The sequence below is a fragment of the Pteropus vampyrus genome, unplaced genomic scaffold (genome assembly GCF_000151845.1).
Source record: "Pteropus vampyrus isolate Shadow unplaced genomic scaffold, Pvam_2.0 Scaffold379, whole genome shotgun sequence".
NCBI lineage: Eukaryota > Metazoa > Chordata > Mammalia > Chiroptera > Pteropodidae > Pteropus > Pteropus vampyrus.
The window spans coordinates 6,941-26,877 of record NW_011889160.1 but is presented as its reverse complement, the minus strand read 5'-3'; the positions used below and the strand labels follow the sequence as shown (position 1 = coordinate 26,877).

Here is a 19,937-nt window from a genome sequence, read left to right as displayed (position 1 = left end):
ATATCCAGCTCTCACTTGGGTGGGGAGTGAGGTGCAGGGAGGGGGAGGGACCTTGGTTTCACAGCTAAATAGCCACGAGATGAGATGGCCGCTGTCATGTGCTTTCTCCTCTGACCAGTCACATTGGTTTTGGGACCTGTATGACCAAACTCAAACCCCAACCACAGGCTCCGGGTGGGGCAGCCGACTGGACCCCAAGTCTGTAGACCCCGGACAGACCCCTCCCCCATGGAAGCCTTTGGCCTTGGTCCTGGGTCCCCATCTCCTTGTCCAAAACAACCAGCACAGCAGTGTCTTCTCAAATCCCCTGTATTTGTGGAGAAACTCGAATGCCTGGGAGAGAACAATAGGCACAGGGAGGAGGACACAGCCAGAGCCGGGAGAGAGAAGCCAAGGGCACGTGCTGCTCAACGCAGCACGCGAAAGCTGCTGGGGCTCCGCCCCTCGCGCTGCAGGGCCCCGGCAGGAGCGTGCCTTCTGCCGGCCTGCGCCCCGGAACCGGAGGCTGCGCCTTGTCCTGCTCGGGTGGGCGGCTCTACAGGGTGGACACAGCAGTAGCGACTCCGCCAGACAGCGGCCAGGACCAGGCCGTAGACCAGAGCTGCACTCAGCAGCCCCAGGTAGCAGGAGGTGACGGCCCCGAGGGTCTGCTCCAGCTCCGCTGCGGGGAGGCAGGGGTGGCACAGGGGATCAGGCCGGCCCACCCGGCTCTCCGACATTGCACTGTCATAGTCTCATCCCCGCCACTCACTGCCTCCTCCAAAGAGCTCACTTTATCCTCCTGGAGGCTGAGTTACTCCCCATTCAGAGACGGAAACGTCAGATGTGAGTTAAGTTCCGTCAGGGCAGAGTGGTTTGGGCTGGGTGTGGTAATTAGGTGGGTGGGTCTGGGACCAAGACAAGGTAGAAGACTCACCCAAGGGTCACGGAGAGTCAGGGGCAGAGCCAATACCAGCCCCAGGAGCTCTCGGCTGGCTCCGCACCTTCCCCCGACTGCGTTGTCCACAGGAGACCCCCCCATCTCCCCGCAGAAGGGCCCCTCTCCTCTCTGAGCAGCGTGCATTGTCTTCCTGTCCTACGAGCCTTTCATTCTAAACCTTGGCTCCGCGTCAGACCTGGCCTTCTAGACTTCCTCATGTGTGCACTGTGTTCCAGTCATCTCTGCCCTGGCAGAAACTTGGTGCTCCATGAATATTTGCTGAATGGACTAGTTTGACAGGGAAAAGTCCTGTCTTTGCCTAGGTGTCCTAGGCCCTGGGCAGTGTCTGGGGGTTCGTACCTAGGGCAGTGTCTCCACCGTTCTCGTGCATCTCATTCCAGCTCTCCGTGTCCAGCCTTCCCCTGCACCCTAGAACAGAGCAGGTGCCCTTCAGATGACTTCCTTCTGCTGACTCCCCAAAAGGAAGTAAGCAGGTATTAACCACCAGAGAACACGGCAGCTGGAAGTAACAAAGTGGATGTCAGGACCTCTCAAGTAGCCGGCCTCACAATGTCACTGCACAGACTGCAAAGCCCAAGTGCAGGCTTCACCCGCAGGCAGAGGCAGAGCCAGGGTGCGTGGCCACACACGCAATGCCTCTCCGGGCCTGCCGGGTCCCAGGGGTAATCAATGCATCAGGTTCTCTGTACTCACCTTGGCCCCACGGCAGGGGCAGCACAACATCCAAGACCCCGCTCTGGTGCAGGCCTTGGCAGGTCACAGACGTCCCTGCCACCTCCTGAGGCAGCTGCAGCCAGCTGACTGTGGGAGCCCCAGCTCCCCCAGTGAAGTCCTCCTCCTCCTGGCGTTGGCCTCTTAGAACCCAAGAGACCCTCAGAGGGTCAGGGTGGTGTCCTAGGGCCACACAAAGTGCTTGGAAGGGAGGGCCAGAGGGCGGGATGAACAGGCTCAGCTGGGGTGGCCGGGGAGCTGGTTGCCTCTCCGCTGTGGGGAATGAAGGGAAGGCTGTCACTCGCCACCAGCAGCCTCCTTCAACCCCGTAGTTCTGCTCCTCCCCTTCCTCCCCGGGACCCCTGCAGAGTCTCTTCTCCCTACACCCTTCTCCCCACGCCCACTGCCACCCGCTCCATTGCAGCCCCGCACACCGGATGGAGGGCCCTGCACCCTCAGACTCACCCTGGTAGAGCAGCCGGGTACCTTCTCCAAAGATAAACTGGCCCGAATACCACACGGCACAGTAGTAGGTGCCCTCGTCAGCGGGGCTGGCGTTGCCCACAGTAAGGCATGCAGCATTCCTGGTGGGGTCTGTCTCTGCCAGGAAGCGGGGGTTCACACCCGAGCCATAGGCCGGCGGAGCCCCTTCCCGCTGGCTCAGCAGGAAGGTGGGGCCCTTCCCCATCAGCTGCTGGTACCAAGACAAGACATGGGCCCTGGCAGGGGCACCCTGCACCACACACCAGATCTTTGGGTTGCCTTGTCCGCTCACGACAGAAGGCTGAGGCTGGAACAGAGAGGGCCGGAAGACCTCTGATGCACCTGAGGAGGCAGAGAGGACAGTGACCATTCGAAATGACTTCGACATTCATTAGCCGCTTACTCTCAGCTCAGGCTAGTGCGAAGTCTTTTTAGAGGGCCATTCGGCTATAGCTGTGAGACCTAGTTCATCACATCCTCTCATCTAGCAATTCTACTTCCGTAAATTTATCCTATGAAAATAATCGAACTTATGTATATTGGTATACCTACAAGATGATGATTATAATCTTTATAGTAATGAGAAACTGAACAACTATAATTAGATCAGGGTTACATTTTAAAATGAGGCATCCATGGGATGCAATACCATGCAGCATCCAAAAAGGAAAATGTAGGACTTTCACTTCTGGGGAGAATGAAGTAAGTTGCAGCTGAATAACGCTCCCACTGAGAACAACTAGAAAAGTCAGTGAAACAGCTGATTTTTGTGGTTTAAGAGAGTTGGAAAAGCAACAGTAACCCGGGCAGTTAAGCTTGTGACGAGGGGAGAGGCCAGATGACGGTCTGCAGCCACTTGCATTTGCCAACTCTGGCAAGAAGCTGAAGATCTAGGTTTTCTGCAGGCAGAAGGTTTCAGGAGGGACAAGAGAAATTACCAGAGTGTTTTATAGTCTCACAGCCTGGAATGACAAAATCGAAGGTTTAAGGAACCTCAAAAATATGTTCGGGTTTTACACCATTTCCTGGAGTCTGAAATTTTATAAAATGGGGACCTGAAATCTAAGCCCAGACCTCTGTAAAGCAGGGCAGAGTTTGGCAGAGTCACGGACCCTGGAAGGTACAGATCAGAGCTCACAGTCTGAAGAGGAGAGACCCTGAGGAGCATATATACCAGGATTTCAACGGAAAAGCCCAGAAGGGCAAGGCCCTGGGAGAAGAGGCAAGTGAGAAGTAGACAGAATTCTATAAAACTGCACTTCATAGACATCCAGCTAATAATTGTAGAAGGGATTATGGAATTCGACAACCACCATAGTCATAATTGCTCAGGCGAGAAGCATCAATAGTCAGTGAACGGTTTGTGGTTTGTGTGTGTGTGTGTTGAGAACAAGGTACTCATATTCTCAAAGTACCTCCTCCCAAATTATTTCTTAACTACAGAGAGAAAAAATTAGTAATTTACTATGGAGATGCCTGGCAGACGCAGCTTAATCATATAGAATGGGACAAATAGATATCATAATGCATTGAGGACACAACATCTTTTTTGTAATATTCCCATCAAGAATGCATATCCTGAATCTAATGAGAAACATCAGACAAACTCAAACTAAGGGACATTCTACAAAATAACTGGCCCGTACACTATCATGACAGACTGTGGAACTATTCCAGATTAAAGGAGAGTAAAGAGCCATGATAACTGAATGCAGCATGTGATCCTGGGTTGCATCCTGGACCGGGAATTGCTTTATTTTGTAGTAAAGAATATTGCTGGAAGAACTGGTGGAATTTGAATAAGATTTGTAAATTCGATAATATTAGTTTCCTGATTTCGATTGTACTATTACACTAAGGCGGATGGTTGACATTGTCAGAAATGATGGAAGCCAGAAGACAATGAAAAGCCATATTTCAAGTTCTGGTGTGAAAAAAACTGCCAACATAGAATTTTTTTACCTAATGAAAATTGCCTTTAAATCAAAGATATTCTCAGATAAAGAAAAGCTGAGAGAATTTTTCACCATCAGACTTGCACAAAAGGAAACAGAATTCTGTTTTAGGAAACAGAATCTTCAGACTAAAGGGACATGATCCTGGATGGAAATATGGAAACACGTGAAGGAATGAAGAGTACTACAAAGGGTAAACATGTGATTAAATTTAAATAAATATTATCCGTACAAAATGATGGAAATGTCTTTAACGTATAAATTGACTTAAAATGTCTATAAGAACAACACAAAAGTTGGAAGGAGGCAAGCAAAGTGCTCTGAAGTCCTAGACTTATTGGAGAAGTGATCAAGTAATACCGTATTAGACTATAAGTCAGAAATGTATGTTTTAACCTGTATGAGTAATCACTAAAAGAATAATTAAAGGATGTATAAGTAAGTTATGAGAGGATGGAATTACATTGTTTAAAATAATCCAAACGATAATAAATAAGAGAAAAATAAGCGATGTGGTAGATAGAAACCCAAATATATTAGTAATTACACTAAATATAAGTAGATTAGATTCTACAACTAAAAGACTAAGGTAGTCAGAACGGATTGAAATCTAACAAATACATGCTGCTAACAAAAGATACACCTTAAATATTAGGACATCAAAAGGTTGAAAGTAAAAACATTAGTATATCTGGTAGCGATAACTAATATCAGACCAAGTAGACTTCAAGGAAAGAAACATTACTAGAGAGAAAGATGTAAATGTGTAAAGGTGTCAATCTACCAGAAAGAAAAGCCCAACCATATTGATAATCATATTAAAAGTAACTGGTCTAAATGTCCCAAAAATCTGATTGGATAAAAGGAAAGACCTGACTATATTTCACCCACAAGAAACGCACTTCAAGATAAATATAGTTTAGGAGAAAAAGGTTGGAAATTCTATACCATGCTACTATGAATTTTTTTAAAAACTAAAGTGGCAGTATCAAAATCAGATAAATTGGATTTCAGGGCAAAGAATATTACTGACAGTAAAAAGTTTTATTTTGTAACGTTGAAGAGTTCAATTTGTCAAGAAAATGTAATAATCCCAAACATTTGTGCACATAATAACAATTTCAAAATAAAAGAAGCAAAAGTAATAGAACTGCACAGAAAAACAGACTAATACACAATAACAGCCAGGAATTTCAATATTCGATAGGACAAGTAGACAGAAGATCACTGAGGATAACAATGACTTTAATGAGACTATCAGCCAGTCTGTATTAAATGGCATTACAGAACACTCCACTCCACAGCTGTCAAATACATTTGGCTTTTAAGTAACCATGGAACATTTATCAATTTAAACAATACTCCAAGCCATAAAACAAGCCTCAATACATTTAAAAGAATTCAAGTTCACACAAATATGTTCCTTGACCACAATGGAATTAAATTAGAAATCAATAACAAAGATATTTGGAAAATAAATAACATACTTCTACTTAATCCAAGTGTCAAAGAATAAATCAGGAAGTAAACTGATATTTTGACCTGAATGAAAATAAGACGATGGCATGTTGAAATAATGTGTGGGATGCTGCCGAAGCAGTAACTGTAGACAGCCATGAGGGATATTACTCGGGTGATAAAATTTTCTAAAACGAGATTATGATGATAGTTGTACAACTTGGTAAGTTTACTAAAAAAAAATTGTACATTTAAAATTAGTGAATTTTACGACATTCATTCTTCAAAAAGGTTGTTTTTAAAGACAATACTGGAAATGAAGAAATAAAGCTTTTGTTATTTATAGACAACCTGATGGCATACATGATAAATTTTTAAATGTATCAACTATTAAATTAATAAATGAGTTTAGTAAGGTCACTGGATATAAGGTAAATATTGAAAATAAATTGTATGTCTATGTATCAGCTATAGACAATGAAAACAAGATAGCATCATTTATGATAGCATCAAAAAATGTCAAATACCTAGAAATAAATAACAAAACATATGAAAATCCTCTATACTGAAATCTACACATTATTGAAATAAAGAAAATATAAATAAATGGACAGTTGTACTATATGCATACATTGGAACATCAGTATTATAAAGTGTTAGTTTTTCCCACTGATACACACTGTCAAAGCAGTCTCAGTCACATCCTAGCAGATCTTTCTGTGGGAAATGATAAGCTGATTCTAAAAATTATGTGGAAATGTAAAGGACTGAGAATATCCAGAACAATCTTGAAAAACAAAAAACCTGGAAGATTTTTACTACCAGGAACCAAAACATTAAAATATTGATATAATGAAAACAGCATGGTATTGGTGCCAGGATAAGTAATGGGCCAGGTGAACAGAAGACAGAATCCAAAACCGATATACAGTTGTATGACAAAGGGATACTTCAAGGCTGTGGGGAAAGGACAGTCCTTTCAATAAATGATGCCGCGTCAACTTGATACCCACAGGAAATGAATTTTAACCTCTTCTCTTAGTGGACTACAACCAAAAATCAGTTTCAGCTAGATTGTATGTTGAAATTTAGGAGGTAAAATGATAGAGCTTTTAGAAGAAAACATAGGTGAATATATGAGCTTAAATCTTAGGAAAAAACTTTGAAAAGGATCTTAGAAAGAATACTTCGTAGGAAAAGATTTCTAGATACAACACCAAAAAAAAAAAAAAAGCCATTTATGATGGAAAAACTATAAATTGAACATTAAAATCAGAGCTTCTGTTTATCAAAAGACATCGTTAACCATAATGGCAAGGGCTGTGGCATATACATGTATAACCGACAGAGGAGTTGTATCTAGACTAGGTAAAGACCTTCAAGTCAGTAAGAGTCAGACAAATAGAAAATGGGCAAAAGACTTAGACGGGCCCTTTACTAAACTGACATCCAAAGGGTCAATGAATGTATGAAAGGCGATCAATCTTGTTAGTCACCGGGGAAACCGATACCACCCGAATGGCCAAAATGGAAAAAGGCAATAATCATGAAAGACGCGGAGCAATTGGAATTCTCATACGTATGGATTTTGATTTATGTTTTCATATTCCAAAATCTGAAGGAAATATTTGAAACCGTTTGTAGTAGGCAGCGTGTGGGTTTAGAATTATGGGTCTTATCCCTTTTAATATTTCCACTTTTGTTTAATTGTATTTTTCATGTTTTACTATTACGATTGGACAAAAAGTTTTACGTTTTGAAAAGAACAAGCCACCCTCTCCCACCGCACACAGGAAGCGCAAACCCCAGTGCCTAATGGTGTTTCCCACCTTCGTCTCCTGACTTCTCTGCAGCACTTAGCCCTGAGCACCTCCGTCTCAAAGCCACTCCTGTCCTCACCTCCTTGGGCTTCTCCTCCTGCCCCTTGTCCCATCAGCCTCTCCGGGGGCTGTCCCAGACATCTCTCTCCCGCGCCTGCTCCCTCCTGTCTGTGGTACAAACACACCGAAGGTGGCTCTGCTGCAGCCTCCTCCGTGTCTCACTGGTCTCATCCCCACAGTGGAGCGAGGAGCAGGCCCCCCACCCCGTTCCCTGTCTCAGGAGCTTCACCGGCCTGCAGACCAGTCTTCTCCATCTCCTGGCTTTGCACATCCCTCTGGCACAGTAGTGCCCCCACCCATCGTCCCTCCAGGTCGGCCCTGCTGGCCCTAGCTGTGTGACTGTGGACGACACATTTTTTAACTCCTAGTCTCACCTGTAAAGCGGGAGTCACAGAACCCACCTCACAGGATTGTCACAAGGATTAAATAAGATAAAGCCTGCCTAATCAATGTTGCCTATTTCTACTCTTTCTGTTAAGCTTAGATAGCATGGCACAGGTGATCCTACCTGCCAAAATACTGCCTCTCTGCCTGGTGCCCTTTCTCTCATCCCTCAAACACCCTTCCCCCCACGTCATTCCAGGCCCAGCCCAAGTGCCTGGTAGGTGATGATTTCCCCAGCGAACTCTCCCCTTCTCCGTGCCCTCCCATCACTCAGGCCTGTGTTCGTAACGGGGTGTGAATGAGGGGGCCACAGGTTATGTACCAGCTGCTCTGGCCCCTGGCCTCCAATTCTCTCTGCAGCCTAACGGCCCCTCCTTTGTGGGCTCCTAAACCAAAATGTATCTGTTGGGCAGCCCCCCACTCCACTCCCAGGCTCAGGACCTGGGGGAGAGTGAAGAGAGGACCTCACCTGAGACAGAGAGCAGCAGCCAGAGCCGCAGGGCCCAGCCGGGCTGAGACAATGTGGCTCCTCTCCAAAGGCTTCTTTGGGTTCCCATCTCCATATTAGACCCAGGACAGAGGCGCAGCCCTTCTCAAACTGAGCCCTCCTGTGGACCCAGAACTAGGGGCTTGGTATGTGCTTCCTCCCTGGGTGTAGAGTCGGGGGGCAGGGGGTGCAGACAGGCGCAGTGTAATTGTGGGCCAACCCCAATATCCGGGTCTCTCGGAAAGCCCCTAGTCTGGGCTCTGGAGGGGAAGGGGTGGGCCATCTCAGTGCTGGGGTGAAGCACAGAGGACTACTTTATTTGCACGGAACGGAAACCCAACTGCAATTAATTTAAGCAAAGGAGGCGGTTTATTGGCCCATAAAACAGAAGTCCTGGGGAGATCGCAGCTTTGGGCGTGGCTAGATCCTTCGACTTCAACTGTGATATCAAAAACGCATCCCTCTCCTTCCCTCAGCTCTGCCTCCCTGTTGGTTCTCAGGCAGGCTGTCTACATGTGCTGGAGGGATGGGCGCCCGGCACCCAACGCTTGAGTCTGTCAGGTTAGCCACCCCCTAGGAAAGGGGACAGTCTCCTTCCTGTTACCTAGAGCATAGGTCCAAGGCTGATGTTGGTTGACCTAGCCTGGATAAAGTGTTTGCCCAGAGCAATCACTGTGGGCAGGAGGCTGGCCAGGTCTGGGTCCCTTGTGCCCCTCTGGAAGCAAACAGGGAGATCAAGGGAGGGCAGGGTCAGCTAATCTTTGAGGACTCCCAGTCTCACATGGTGCTTCCCAGAGGAAAGCTAGATTCAATTACCATAGGATGCTGGGCAGGCGCCTACCTATCCAAAGGGACTAATATAGCAGAAGGTTGTACCTCCTCCCACCACTGAAGAGGGGTAACCCCTGCTCACAGCACCTCCACCTCACTGCCTCTCCATGTTGCTCCCTAAAGAATGCATTTGTTTCCTTAAGGGTTCCAAGAAGTAGGGTACCTCAGGTAGAAAAGCTCTGATGTCCTGGTCACCAGAGCTGTGAGACCCCCTTCCCTCCCAGGAAACAAGACCTATAGCTCTATAACAATCAAGAGGATGATGATGATGACTGATGACTGATGATGATGATGATGAATGACGACGATGATGATGACGATGATGACAATGATGCTGCTGCTGATGATGATAAATAATTGGCCACCTCTTCATCTGCCCATCAGGTTGAGTTGCTGGGTGACTCGATGACAGTACTATAGAGCAGTTAGCACGCACAGTGCCTGGCATGTTGGAGACACTTGGTGAACCAGATAGGTTGTCTTGTCCAAGGTGGCTGCCACGACACATCCCATCTCACGTGTCCCTCTTTTCCACTCTAGAATTTATTTTTAAAATTGAGATATAATCGATGCATAATAAACTACACATATTGAAAGTGTACAATTTGGTAAATTTTGACATGTATGAACCTGTGAAAACATCATCACTATCAAGAGATTGACCATATCCAGAATGTGCCCATGACACCCCACCCTTAGCATCTCCAGACAGCCGTTGATGTTAGTTTGCATTTTCTAGACATATATAATAAGTTGAATAATGCTACACATATACTTTTGTCTGGCTTCCTTCACTCAGCATAATAATTTTGAGAGCCATCCATATTTTTGCATGTATCAATAGTTAATTCATTTTGGTTGCCGAATTGTATTTTATTGCATAGTTTTACTGTAATTGACTTTTTTATTCGCTTGTTGATGGACATTTGGGTCCTATCTCTCTTGGGGCTAGTTCACATAAAGCTGCTGTGAACATTCATGTGTAAATCTTTGTAACAGACACGTGCTTTTATTTCTCTTGGGTAAATACCTAGGAGTTGCATGGTCGAGTCATGTGATAAGTGTGTGTTTAACTTAACTTTCTAAGAAAATGCCAAGCCATTTTCCAAAGCGGTTGTATGAGTATCTCAACACCACGGGGTATGATCAGTCTTTTTTATTTTAGACATTCTACTAGGAGTGGTATTTCACTGTGGTTTTCATTTGCATTCCCTAATGACTAAGGATGTTGCCCACTTGCATGCCGGGAGGAAGGCACGCAGCAGCAGCGAGAGCCTGACGTGTAGGTGTTTGGCTGAGGACCAGCTTCTATCACCCGAAGTGTGAAGTGAGCAGACTCTCAGATGCTTCCAAGCCCGCACCTTCACGTCACCCCTGCCGATGCCACGCGGAGCGGCAACAAGCCGACCCCACCAGACCCTGCCCAAACTCAGGTTCGCAGGCAAAGCAGATGACTGGCGTTTTAAACCACTGTGTATGGGGTGGTTTCACGCAGCAGGTCGCTGACTGGATCGGCGAGTCTCATACCTGGGACGTCATTACTACTGACCTAGTTCTCTTCGTCCACCTGTGGTTTTAAACTCTCAGCTCGTCATCTTTCATTTGTGGGATTCTGGCCCCTGAACCTTGCTCGTGACTCACGTCTTATTCTTCCAGGTCTCACCACCTGCCCCGTCCTCATGGCAGCCGCAGCCGCCCTCCCCGGTCCCAGCGCATGCTCTGGGTCTATGACATCAGCTCCCTCTTGCCTGTCCAGCCTCCAGCCTTCACGGTCCCTTAGCCACCGCCTCCCCCAGGGGACAAAGCTCAGGCTCCCCCGCTGGACTGCCTGGATTTGAATCCCGTCTGTTACTTCCTTTCTAAGCCAGCCATGTTCTTCACCCTCTTTACTCTCTCTGAGCCTGTTTTATCTTCTCTAAAGTGAGAATGGTAGCGGCCCCCTGAGAGGGTGCTTGTGAGGCTTACGCGAGGATCCGCGCAAAGAATTTAGCAGACTTAGTCTGGCAGCTGCTGCTGTTATTTTTACTACAGTGTTGTCTGATGTCTGTGTGGATATAAAAACACCCTTCCTCCCTCCCTCCTGGGCACCTCGTCAGCCTGGCTGCTGATGGACAGGTGGCGGGTCTGTGGGTGGGAGGAGTTACTATGGAGTAGTGGGAAGAGCAGAAGCTGTGTACGAAGCGGGGGTAAGTGCGGGGAGGTTACACCGCACCATCCCGACGCAAGGTGAACCCGACAGATCGCACCGTGTACCCCCTAGTGCGAAAGGCAACCGGGTGCTCAGGAAGAACGGATGGGGGACGCTTTTTCAACGTATATTTTTTGGAGCTTAAAAAATTTTTGTATTATACTGTTTTTTTTTTAATTAAGTCGGATTTTAATAAATTTTAATAAATTCAAAAATTATTAATCCATAAAAACTTTAATACAGTATGCTATACTGTATGCCAGATAACTGTTTTCACCCCATTTTATAGATAAAGAAACTGAGTCTTAAAGAGTGGAATAACTTGCCCAGGATCAAGCAGCCAGCCAGAGCCAGAGCCAGAGCCAGGATTAGAACCTGGGTCTGCCGGAATCCACCGCCATGGCCTCCCCGGCACTCACTGTCTGGTGTCTGGGTGAGCAGCAGTTCTGTGTTCAGGCCGCATAATGGATGCGAGCGGCTTCCTGAAGTTGACTTCCCAGTGAGAAGCCGCCCGCGCCCAGTCCTCCTTAGACTTCTGAAGATATGGCGTCTCCTCTGGAAATCTCCCAGCAAGGTGTCCCAGCCTCCTGGCCCTCCCACATTTGCTCCATGGGGTCCCCACACCTCGGACAGCTGTGTCCCCTTCAGAGGTGCAGACAGCTGCCTACGACCAGCCTCTCCCAGGCCCGCTGACTCACGGTCTTGTATGGGCAGCAGCCCCATTCCCTGAGCCCGAGGGGTGGCACCCATGGGGTGGGGGAAAGTTGGAGAGGGCTTTAGAACCCCTATAACCTCCATTAGCTTCCTCCAAAATAATGACACAGCTTCAAGGCAAGCCCTCAAGCCCCCACTTTTCAGTGTGCCTCATTATGTTTTACTAGACGTTACATAAGTGGCTGAAGGAAACCACTTCTGGAAGAAGCCTGACATACGGGGCCGTCCAGGTCCAGCAGACAGACCGCCCCTTCTGAGCAGCAGACCTCCCTGCGGAGGGGGCTGCTGGCAGCCAAGCCTGGAGAATTTTCTGTTGCTCTTATTCTGCTGTGGAGAAAAAGAAAAAGTGTAAAAACTGTGTAGGTGCATTCCACTGCTGGTTTGAACTTCAAGGAGCCTCCATGGTAACTCTCCTAGTTGCCCGGTAAAGCTTCAGCGGCTTTCTCCAGAGTATTCAGTTATCCTTTCTTTTATTCAGTTACAATTTGTTTCACTCAGCTACAGTTGCAACTTATAGGAGAGAAAACATGTATCAGGGATCCTAAGGGAAGAACAAGTCACTAAGCAGAAATGGACCGAGGACAGGCAGACTTTCCCCGGGACTCAGCGAGGATGAAGAGCCAATTCAAGCACGCGCTGTGCATTATGGGCCGGGGGCAAGGGAAGGGAGAGTGTTACCGTGGTGACTGAGTTTACCCGAAAAGGTTAGATGTTAGGTGTAGTCACTTAGCCAAGCATGGTAAGAGACAAGGGAAACAAAGAAAGAATCCCCCTCTACCTCTGACACAGGAGCGTCTCAGTGTGGGGCACCGGTCGTCTGGTGAGGGCAGGCATCTTCAAAGTGGAAGCAGAACAGATTTTGCTCAATGACAAACCATCGACCTAGCTGTCAAAGCGTTCACAGGAGCTGCAGTGAAACAGATTTAGTGATGCTTGAGAAGGAGAAGAACCTTCTGAGAAGTGACCACTGTCAGGTGTGACAGGAAGCCACAAGGAGCAGCGCTGTTCTAACTGATCAGCAGATAAAGCTTCGTGGCTTAAAGTAAAAACCTCGATCATCGGCTGCCATTAGAGAGCTTAAACCCTAACCCCACGGGGAAGGAGAGGAAGAAAAGCAAGAGATTTCATGTTTTAAATAGGCAAATTTTAAAAAGGATTGCTTTAAAGAATAAAGCACACATATACATCATGTCCCAAAAAATTCTATAAAAAAAGGAAATGACACACATGTGTTTTTCATTGTAAGTAAATTTACAGTGTCAACGTCCATTATGGAGGAGAAAGCTCCTGACAAACCGACCTTCCCACCAATAACAATTATACACTTTGGACAAAATACAGAAAACAACGACCTAAGAGCTCTGGAGACTGAACAAAAGCAGGCAGTTTTGGGAGGGGCGTCAACAATTGGAGCAAGCAGCCTGAGGCCCCTGCCAGCTAAACTCCAGTAGTAAAGCTCACCGTGCTTCTGGAAACCAGGGAAGGGGGGGGCTCAGAGGAACCCAGGCTGCTGGAGAGAGGGGGAGCCTCACAAAGAAGATCGTCAGAGAAGGAGGGCTCCCCATTCCACATGTGAACTCACCCGGGTCTCTGGGCACCCCTGAAAATGTGCATGTGTGGTGCATGACGGAAGTCGCTTGTAACTAAGGTTGAAAGAACTGAGTCAAAATAGAAGCCACTGCTGGTTACAAGCATGGAAATCTGCAGCTTCAGTGTAACGGAGCTCATCACCCACTAAAACCAAAATAGCAACTCTCTTGTGAGCAGTATCACAGAGTTTAGAATCTATACAGCGTAACGTTCACAATGGGCAGGATACAATCCAAAGTTTTTCAACATAGGAAGAAGCAGGAAGATATGATCCTGTCTCAAGGGAAAAGACAATTAACAGATGCCACCTCCAGGATGACCCGAACACTGGAACAACCAGATGGGGGCTTTAAGGCAGCTATTGTGACTATTCTGATATAAAACAAAATCTACTTTTAATGAGTAAAAAAAAAAAAAAACTAGAAAATTTCAGCAGAGAAACAAACCAACAAAAGGACATTTTAGAACTAAAAGGATATCTGAAATTTTAAAAATAATCAAGGAATGGGCTTCCTAGCAAATTGAAATGATGGAGGAAAGAATCAGTGAAGATGAAACCAGGTAAATAGAAATCATCGAATCTGAAGAAGAGAAAAAAGATTTAGGCAAGGAGCGAGAATGTGGCCGAAAAACTATCCGAGGAAATAACTAAAAACTCCTCAGCTTTAGTGTAGACTGAATTTAGAAATTAGAGAAGATCGATAAACCCCAAACCAAGATAAATTTAAAGAAAACTAGGCCTAAGAACCTTACAGCCAAGCTTTCGAAAATCAAGGATAAAGAGAAAATCATGAAAACAGAAACAAATTTTGTACGGAATTCCAATGACTTGAACTTCTCATCAGAAAGCGGGGAAGCCATCTTTGACTCCAGAAAAGAAAAAAACCGTCAACCCAAAAGTCTATATCTTCCGAATACATCCTTCAAGAAAGAAGGCGAAATAAAGACATTTTCAGATAAAGAAAAACTAACAGAAATGTAATTATAGTGCATGACATGGCTCAACTGGGAATATTTACACAGTTAAAACAATGTAAATAATAAATTTGGCCCCCAAACAGAGATGAAACCAAATTTAAGATATGGGCGGCGAGTGAGGGAAATGAATGTATATGTGGCGTGAGAGTTAAATCATCTTCCAAGTCAGTAGAGAATATCTGAAACTTCAAACCCAAGAAGTAACAGTATAAGCATAAGTTAAGAAATAAACAGTGCTCACTTCGGCAGCACATGTACTAAAATCGGAAGGATACAGAGATGAGCGTGGGTCCTGCACAAGGATGACACGCAAATTCGCGAAGCGTTCCATATTTTTCTTAACCGATGTCACCATAATAAATAAATTTTTAAAAAATAATAATAATTAATTAATCGCCTGAAGGGAGACCTTTGAGAGTTGAGTGATTACCCCTCGAAACTGAGAATTGAAAGTGTGGAGTGAGTCATCATCATAAGCCTTGCAGTATTACTTGAATTAAAGCTAGTGTCTCTGTTACTTTGATAAACATTAAGTTTTAAAAATGAGTCACAAAACGCTGTTACTTAAGCTCTAAGAAACATAATTAGCAGGTCCTACAAGAGTCAGCAGCCGGAGGCCTTCATCTGGTTGGGGTGGGTGATGGGAGGGAGAGCAGAGCTGCTCAGGGCTGACTCCCTTAGGTGAAGGTGTCACCCGGAAGCAGGGTGGTGGCAGAGGGGGTGGCTGGGAACCAAGTTCAGCATCACTGGAAAGCCAGTACTCCACAGACAGTGTTGGGTGGAAAGCAAAGTTTGCTTTATTGAGGAAGCTGGCAACCTGTGAAGACTGCGGATCATCTCGAAGTTCCAGACCAAGCAGGGGAGTTTTAAAGGGGAGGAGGAGGGGGTTCCAGGGGACTGAGAGAGAAGTCTGTGTTTCTTTAGTTACAGATAACACTTTTTCACATCAGACTCCTGGGGGCCAGCAGCTGGTCGCAGCTACCTTGTGGAGACAGTCTTTCCTTCTGCAAAACAAACTCATAAACTTTCCTCGAGCCCCTGAAGTTATTTCCTCCTGCTTGACAAAGAGTACATTAACAACACAATCTTGTGAGAACAAGAGGATCTAGGTCGAAGAGCCAAGATTCTGCAAAATATCTCATAATCGTGCATCAGTGATATTATCTTTAAAAGTGCAAAGCAGAAACTAGACATCTTGTGGCTATCATCATTGTTTAAGCTATTATTGTTTTGTGCTTAACTAGCCGTATTTTTCTATTATCCCAAGCACAGTATACCTTTAAACATTTCTCTGAGAACTTGCTTTACAGGCAATCCTTCAGAACAGGACTGGCTTACTTTTTTAATCTTTGTCTATACGACGTGTGACAACCAAAGCAAGGGAAACGTTGGGTTAAAGCCTATACCTGTATTTTAATTAAGAAGTAAATTATTTGATTCTAGCTGTCATAAATACTAGGGTATTAAAATCACAAGGGGCTCAGTTACAGGGGCTACTTCTCTGAGGAGGGCTTCTGGCTGCCGAGGGTGTTGGAGGGGCCCCTGGCCCTCCAGAGTCTCCAGATGCTGCTCCTGCCTCAGCTGGTGCTGTGGGGGTCGGAGGTTGCAGGAGCCTAGTGGCTGCCTCCCCTTCTGCCTCAGCTGGAGATCCTGGAAGCCTGCCTGAAGGAGGGAAGCATGTCTTGGCTAGGTAAAGAGAATTTTACAACTGGGATAAGGTGTGGCACCAGTTCACAGGGGGAGAATCTGGGCCCAACCCTTATTGAAAAGAGTGTGACACCAGACATTTACAAAGCATTTCGAGAGAAAAGGTGGCACCTAGAACCAGCAAGCATGTTGTCAGGCACAGGAGCTCTGGCGCTCAGTGGAGAGGAGAATGGGACGTCGTTGCCTCTTCATGCCCAAGTCTCACGTGCTTGTGGCCGCTGGGATTTCTCTCTCCCATGATTCTGCTGAGCTTCAGTTTTGAAACGCTGCCAGGAGAAGGGGAATGTGTCACTGGGTGAGACTGTGTGCACACTCTCCTCTGTGGCCAGAGTCCTGGGTGCCTTTGATCCCCTGACAGGAGCCCGTCCCTCATGGTGATGGTCTGTGGAGACTGAACCCAAAGTTCCCCTGGGAGACTGCTTTTATGTTCCAGCCTAGAACCCGTGGCAGCTGAAATTAGGTGTCCAAACTAGTCACCCAGTGAAAGAGGTCTAAGCATAGCCGGCAGAGCCAGGCCAGCTGGCCCGAGGAGGGCATGAAGCACAAATATCCAGCTTCATGCACGGCCCCGAAGAAGCTGGAAAGCACAGAGGCCAAGTCAACCAAGGTCGCCATTGGCCTGGGTTAGAGCTGTTCACAGATCATCCACACAGGTACACGTCCTGGGCAGTGTACTGGAAAGATAGCTCACTGAGCTCAGATAATTGCGTTGAACTTCCTGGAGTAAGTCTATACTAAGCCTAAGTAGTTCGTAAATAAGTCATAATGAGCTCATTCAGAAGACATCAGCTCCGGTGGCACTTGGGGACACCAGTCCAGCTCCTGTCACAAGCATCCGGCTAACAGGTCTGGGCACAGGTGCTTCGCTCCTTGGGCTGCATGTCTCTCAGCCGCCTTGATCATCTCCCACTGTCTCACACAATCTGGAAACTTCAGGCTCCAGACCATGCAATTCACTTTGCAGGAGTCATAACAAATGCAGCTGTTGTCCACTGAAAATTTTTGCAATGGACCAAGTATCTTACACACATTTAAATCTTGGGGAAAAAAGGGTATCATTGCCCATTTTACAAGCAAGTAAATGGAGGTTGTGATGATTAATTTCATGTGTCAACATGGCTAGGCTATGATGCCCATATGTTTTGTCAAGCCACAGTCTAGATATTGTTGTAAATGTGTTTTCTAGAGGTGATGAGCATTTAAATCAGTAGACTTGAATAAAGCAGGTTACTTTCTTCCCTAATGTGGCGGACCGCATCCATTCAGTTAAGTCTTGAGGGGAAAGACTGGATCCTCCAGAGGAAGGAATAATTCGGCCTTCAGACTGCTTCAGACAGGAGACCACAACATCAGCTCTTCCTTGGGTCTCCAGCCTGCTGGACAGCCCCGCACATTTCAGACTTGCCAGCCCCCACGGCCCCATGAGTAAAGCCTTTTTTTTTTTTTCCTGTATTAACTCTTTTTCAAAGGGAAGTTTAACATTTATTTTTACAATTATAGTATTCCCATTATTGTTTACTCTGCCATATTGACTGAAAGTTTGTAAAAATTCTTTAAAATAACTCTCTCCCTCCCTTCCTCTGTGTGTACACACACACACACACCCACCCACACACACACACATTTTATTGATTCTCTCTCTTTATATAGAGTTTCTATCGATGACTAACGCAGAGGCCTAGGAAAGGTAATTTGCCAGCATCATACACCAAGGTGAGGCTGTGCTGACATCCAGACCCAGGCCAGGTTAGCTCCAAAGTCATGCTCTTGACCAACCATGACAAACCCTTTCACCTCAGACTCTGAGGGGCTTGAGTCTGATGAAGCCCCAGATCCAAGTGGCTGAGGGTCCCTAACTCCACAGAGCCTCTCATGGGAAGGACCGTGATATGGGAAGGGTACATCCCTCTTTTCAAGGTTGCACTGAAGAAGCCTCTTCTCAGCCCTTCGGTGCCACAGGGGCCACGCTGAGTTATCACCTCTCAGGGGGAGAGTTTATTAGTCTGAGATGGGTTTCTAATTAATCCTGACAAAGTGCTCTCCAAGAGCAATTAAAACGTGAGGGGCTCTGTGAACCCAGGAAACCGCAATCCACAGCGCCACCTACTGGTCAGCTAATATGGCCAAAGTCAGTAAATCAATTACATCTGCTCAAAGGGAGCTTTTGCTCTCCACTTTTCCCAATTCATTTGATAACCTAAAAATAAAAAGGCCTTTCAAAGTAAGAGGCAACAAGCATTTATTTGATATCAACAAAGATAACTATTCGGGACACAATGATTTGGGCAGAAGTTCAAAAACTGTTCCATTAGGAGACCAAAGCAATGCGTATTTATGAGAAGGGGAAGGGGAACGATCACATCAACAGAAGGAAGGAATTTCTATTGGCGCAGAGAACATAACAGTGATGTTAATTCTAAACAATGTTTAAAATTTTCACTCCAGTAGTCATCAGTCCAGTTGTCATAATAACTGCTCTCTTGTTTTGTTTGCAAACAGTTTCTTGGGAAACAAGGTTGCCCTATTTTAACATCCCAAAGGTTTGAGACATAAGACAGGCAAGGCAGCTCCTCTGGCATGGCAAGATGTGAAATCCAGTGACCGTAATAGCAACTTGAGGAGGAGGAACGGAGGCTTCCTCTCCCCAGCCGGGTCACCACTGCATAATGACTGTTATCTACTTAGCAAGGTTTCCAAATTCTGTTTGACACTTGGTAACACAGATACAGTATTATGTATCATGTTTACCTTTTGTGATGGCAAATACATATACTGAATAATACAGCTGAAGAATATTTTACAAGTAGAAATGGCAATTCAAATGTCTGTTTATTCACTGACAAACCTAGTAAAATGAAAAGAAAATCTCAACTGGAATCTGGCTTGATAGGAATACCGTGCACAGTGTTAATACTGTGTGCACGGAAGGCAGAAATGCTCGGTCACCCTGTGTGCCTAAAGCCATCAGGGTTTTTTTTTTTTTTTTTTACATCTACAGCATCAGGTTTCTTGAGAAAAGGTCCCATTTACCTAAGTGCCTTGAACGTCTTCAGGGCCACATGCTAACTCTACACGGGGACACAAAGGGACTGAACAGGACTACACACTTACAAATGCAAATAACGAGTTATAGCACTTTACAGTAATTACAGTGGCGCTTTGATACGTCCCAGTAGTTGGCCAGAGAGTAAGGTGTGAACTGTCCAGCTAGAAAACCCTTCACTGAAACGAGGGGTGATGGGAACCCTCACACTGAAATGGAGTTAGTTTCTTTGTTGTCCTTCCTCTCTCCACCCACCAAGTGACGTTCTGGGGTTTAAGGCACGAGAACCCGGCGTGGAGAAAGGGGGTGCTCTGAGCGCCAGTTCTTGGTGTGCAAGGAATTCCTGGCATAGAGATTTTGAAACATGCTAAAAATATCCGCCCCACCTCTTGTAATTTCTGTCCTTGACAGAAAAAGGAGAAGGCAGAAGGTTTCAAAGGATAAAAATAGCTGCATCTAAATATGATGAGAAAATATGGCCCATGAGAAATATGTAATTCTCCAAGAGATGCTCTGCTCTGAGAAGTCTAGAATCTCACAAGGAAAAACTCGGATATTTCATTGAAAAAGAGAAGCCCAAAACACTAC

General features: G+C 45.9%; 1 protein-coding gene and 1 non-coding gene across 2 annotated transcripts; one reads left to right on the top strand and one right to left on the bottom strand.

Annotated features, from left to right (window-relative positions):
- Positions 1 to 407: 407 nt before the first annotated feature.
- LOC105305343 (immunoglobulin alpha-2 heavy chain-like) lies at positions 408 to 10,071 on the bottom strand. The gene is made up of 5 exons (XM_011379914.2): positions 8,281 to 10,071; positions 2,117 to 2,476; positions 1,634 to 1,924; positions 1,280 to 1,348; positions 408 to 661 (listed from the first exon to the last, which is right to left on the bottom strand). The coding sequence occupies exons 1-5, from the start codon at positions 8,372 to 8,374 to the stop codon at positions 408 to 410; spliced, it is 1,068 nt and encodes a 355-aa protein (XP_011378216.1). The 5' UTR covers positions 8,375 to 10,071.
- A 4,761-nt stretch (positions 10,072 to 14,832) lies between these two features.
- Positions 14,833 to 14,936, top strand: LOC111731514. Its single transcript, XR_002777176.1, has one exon. It is a non-coding gene; the product is annotated as a U6 spliceosomal RNA (small nuclear RNA).
- The last annotated feature ends 5,001 nt before the right edge of the window (positions 14,937 to 19,937 follow it).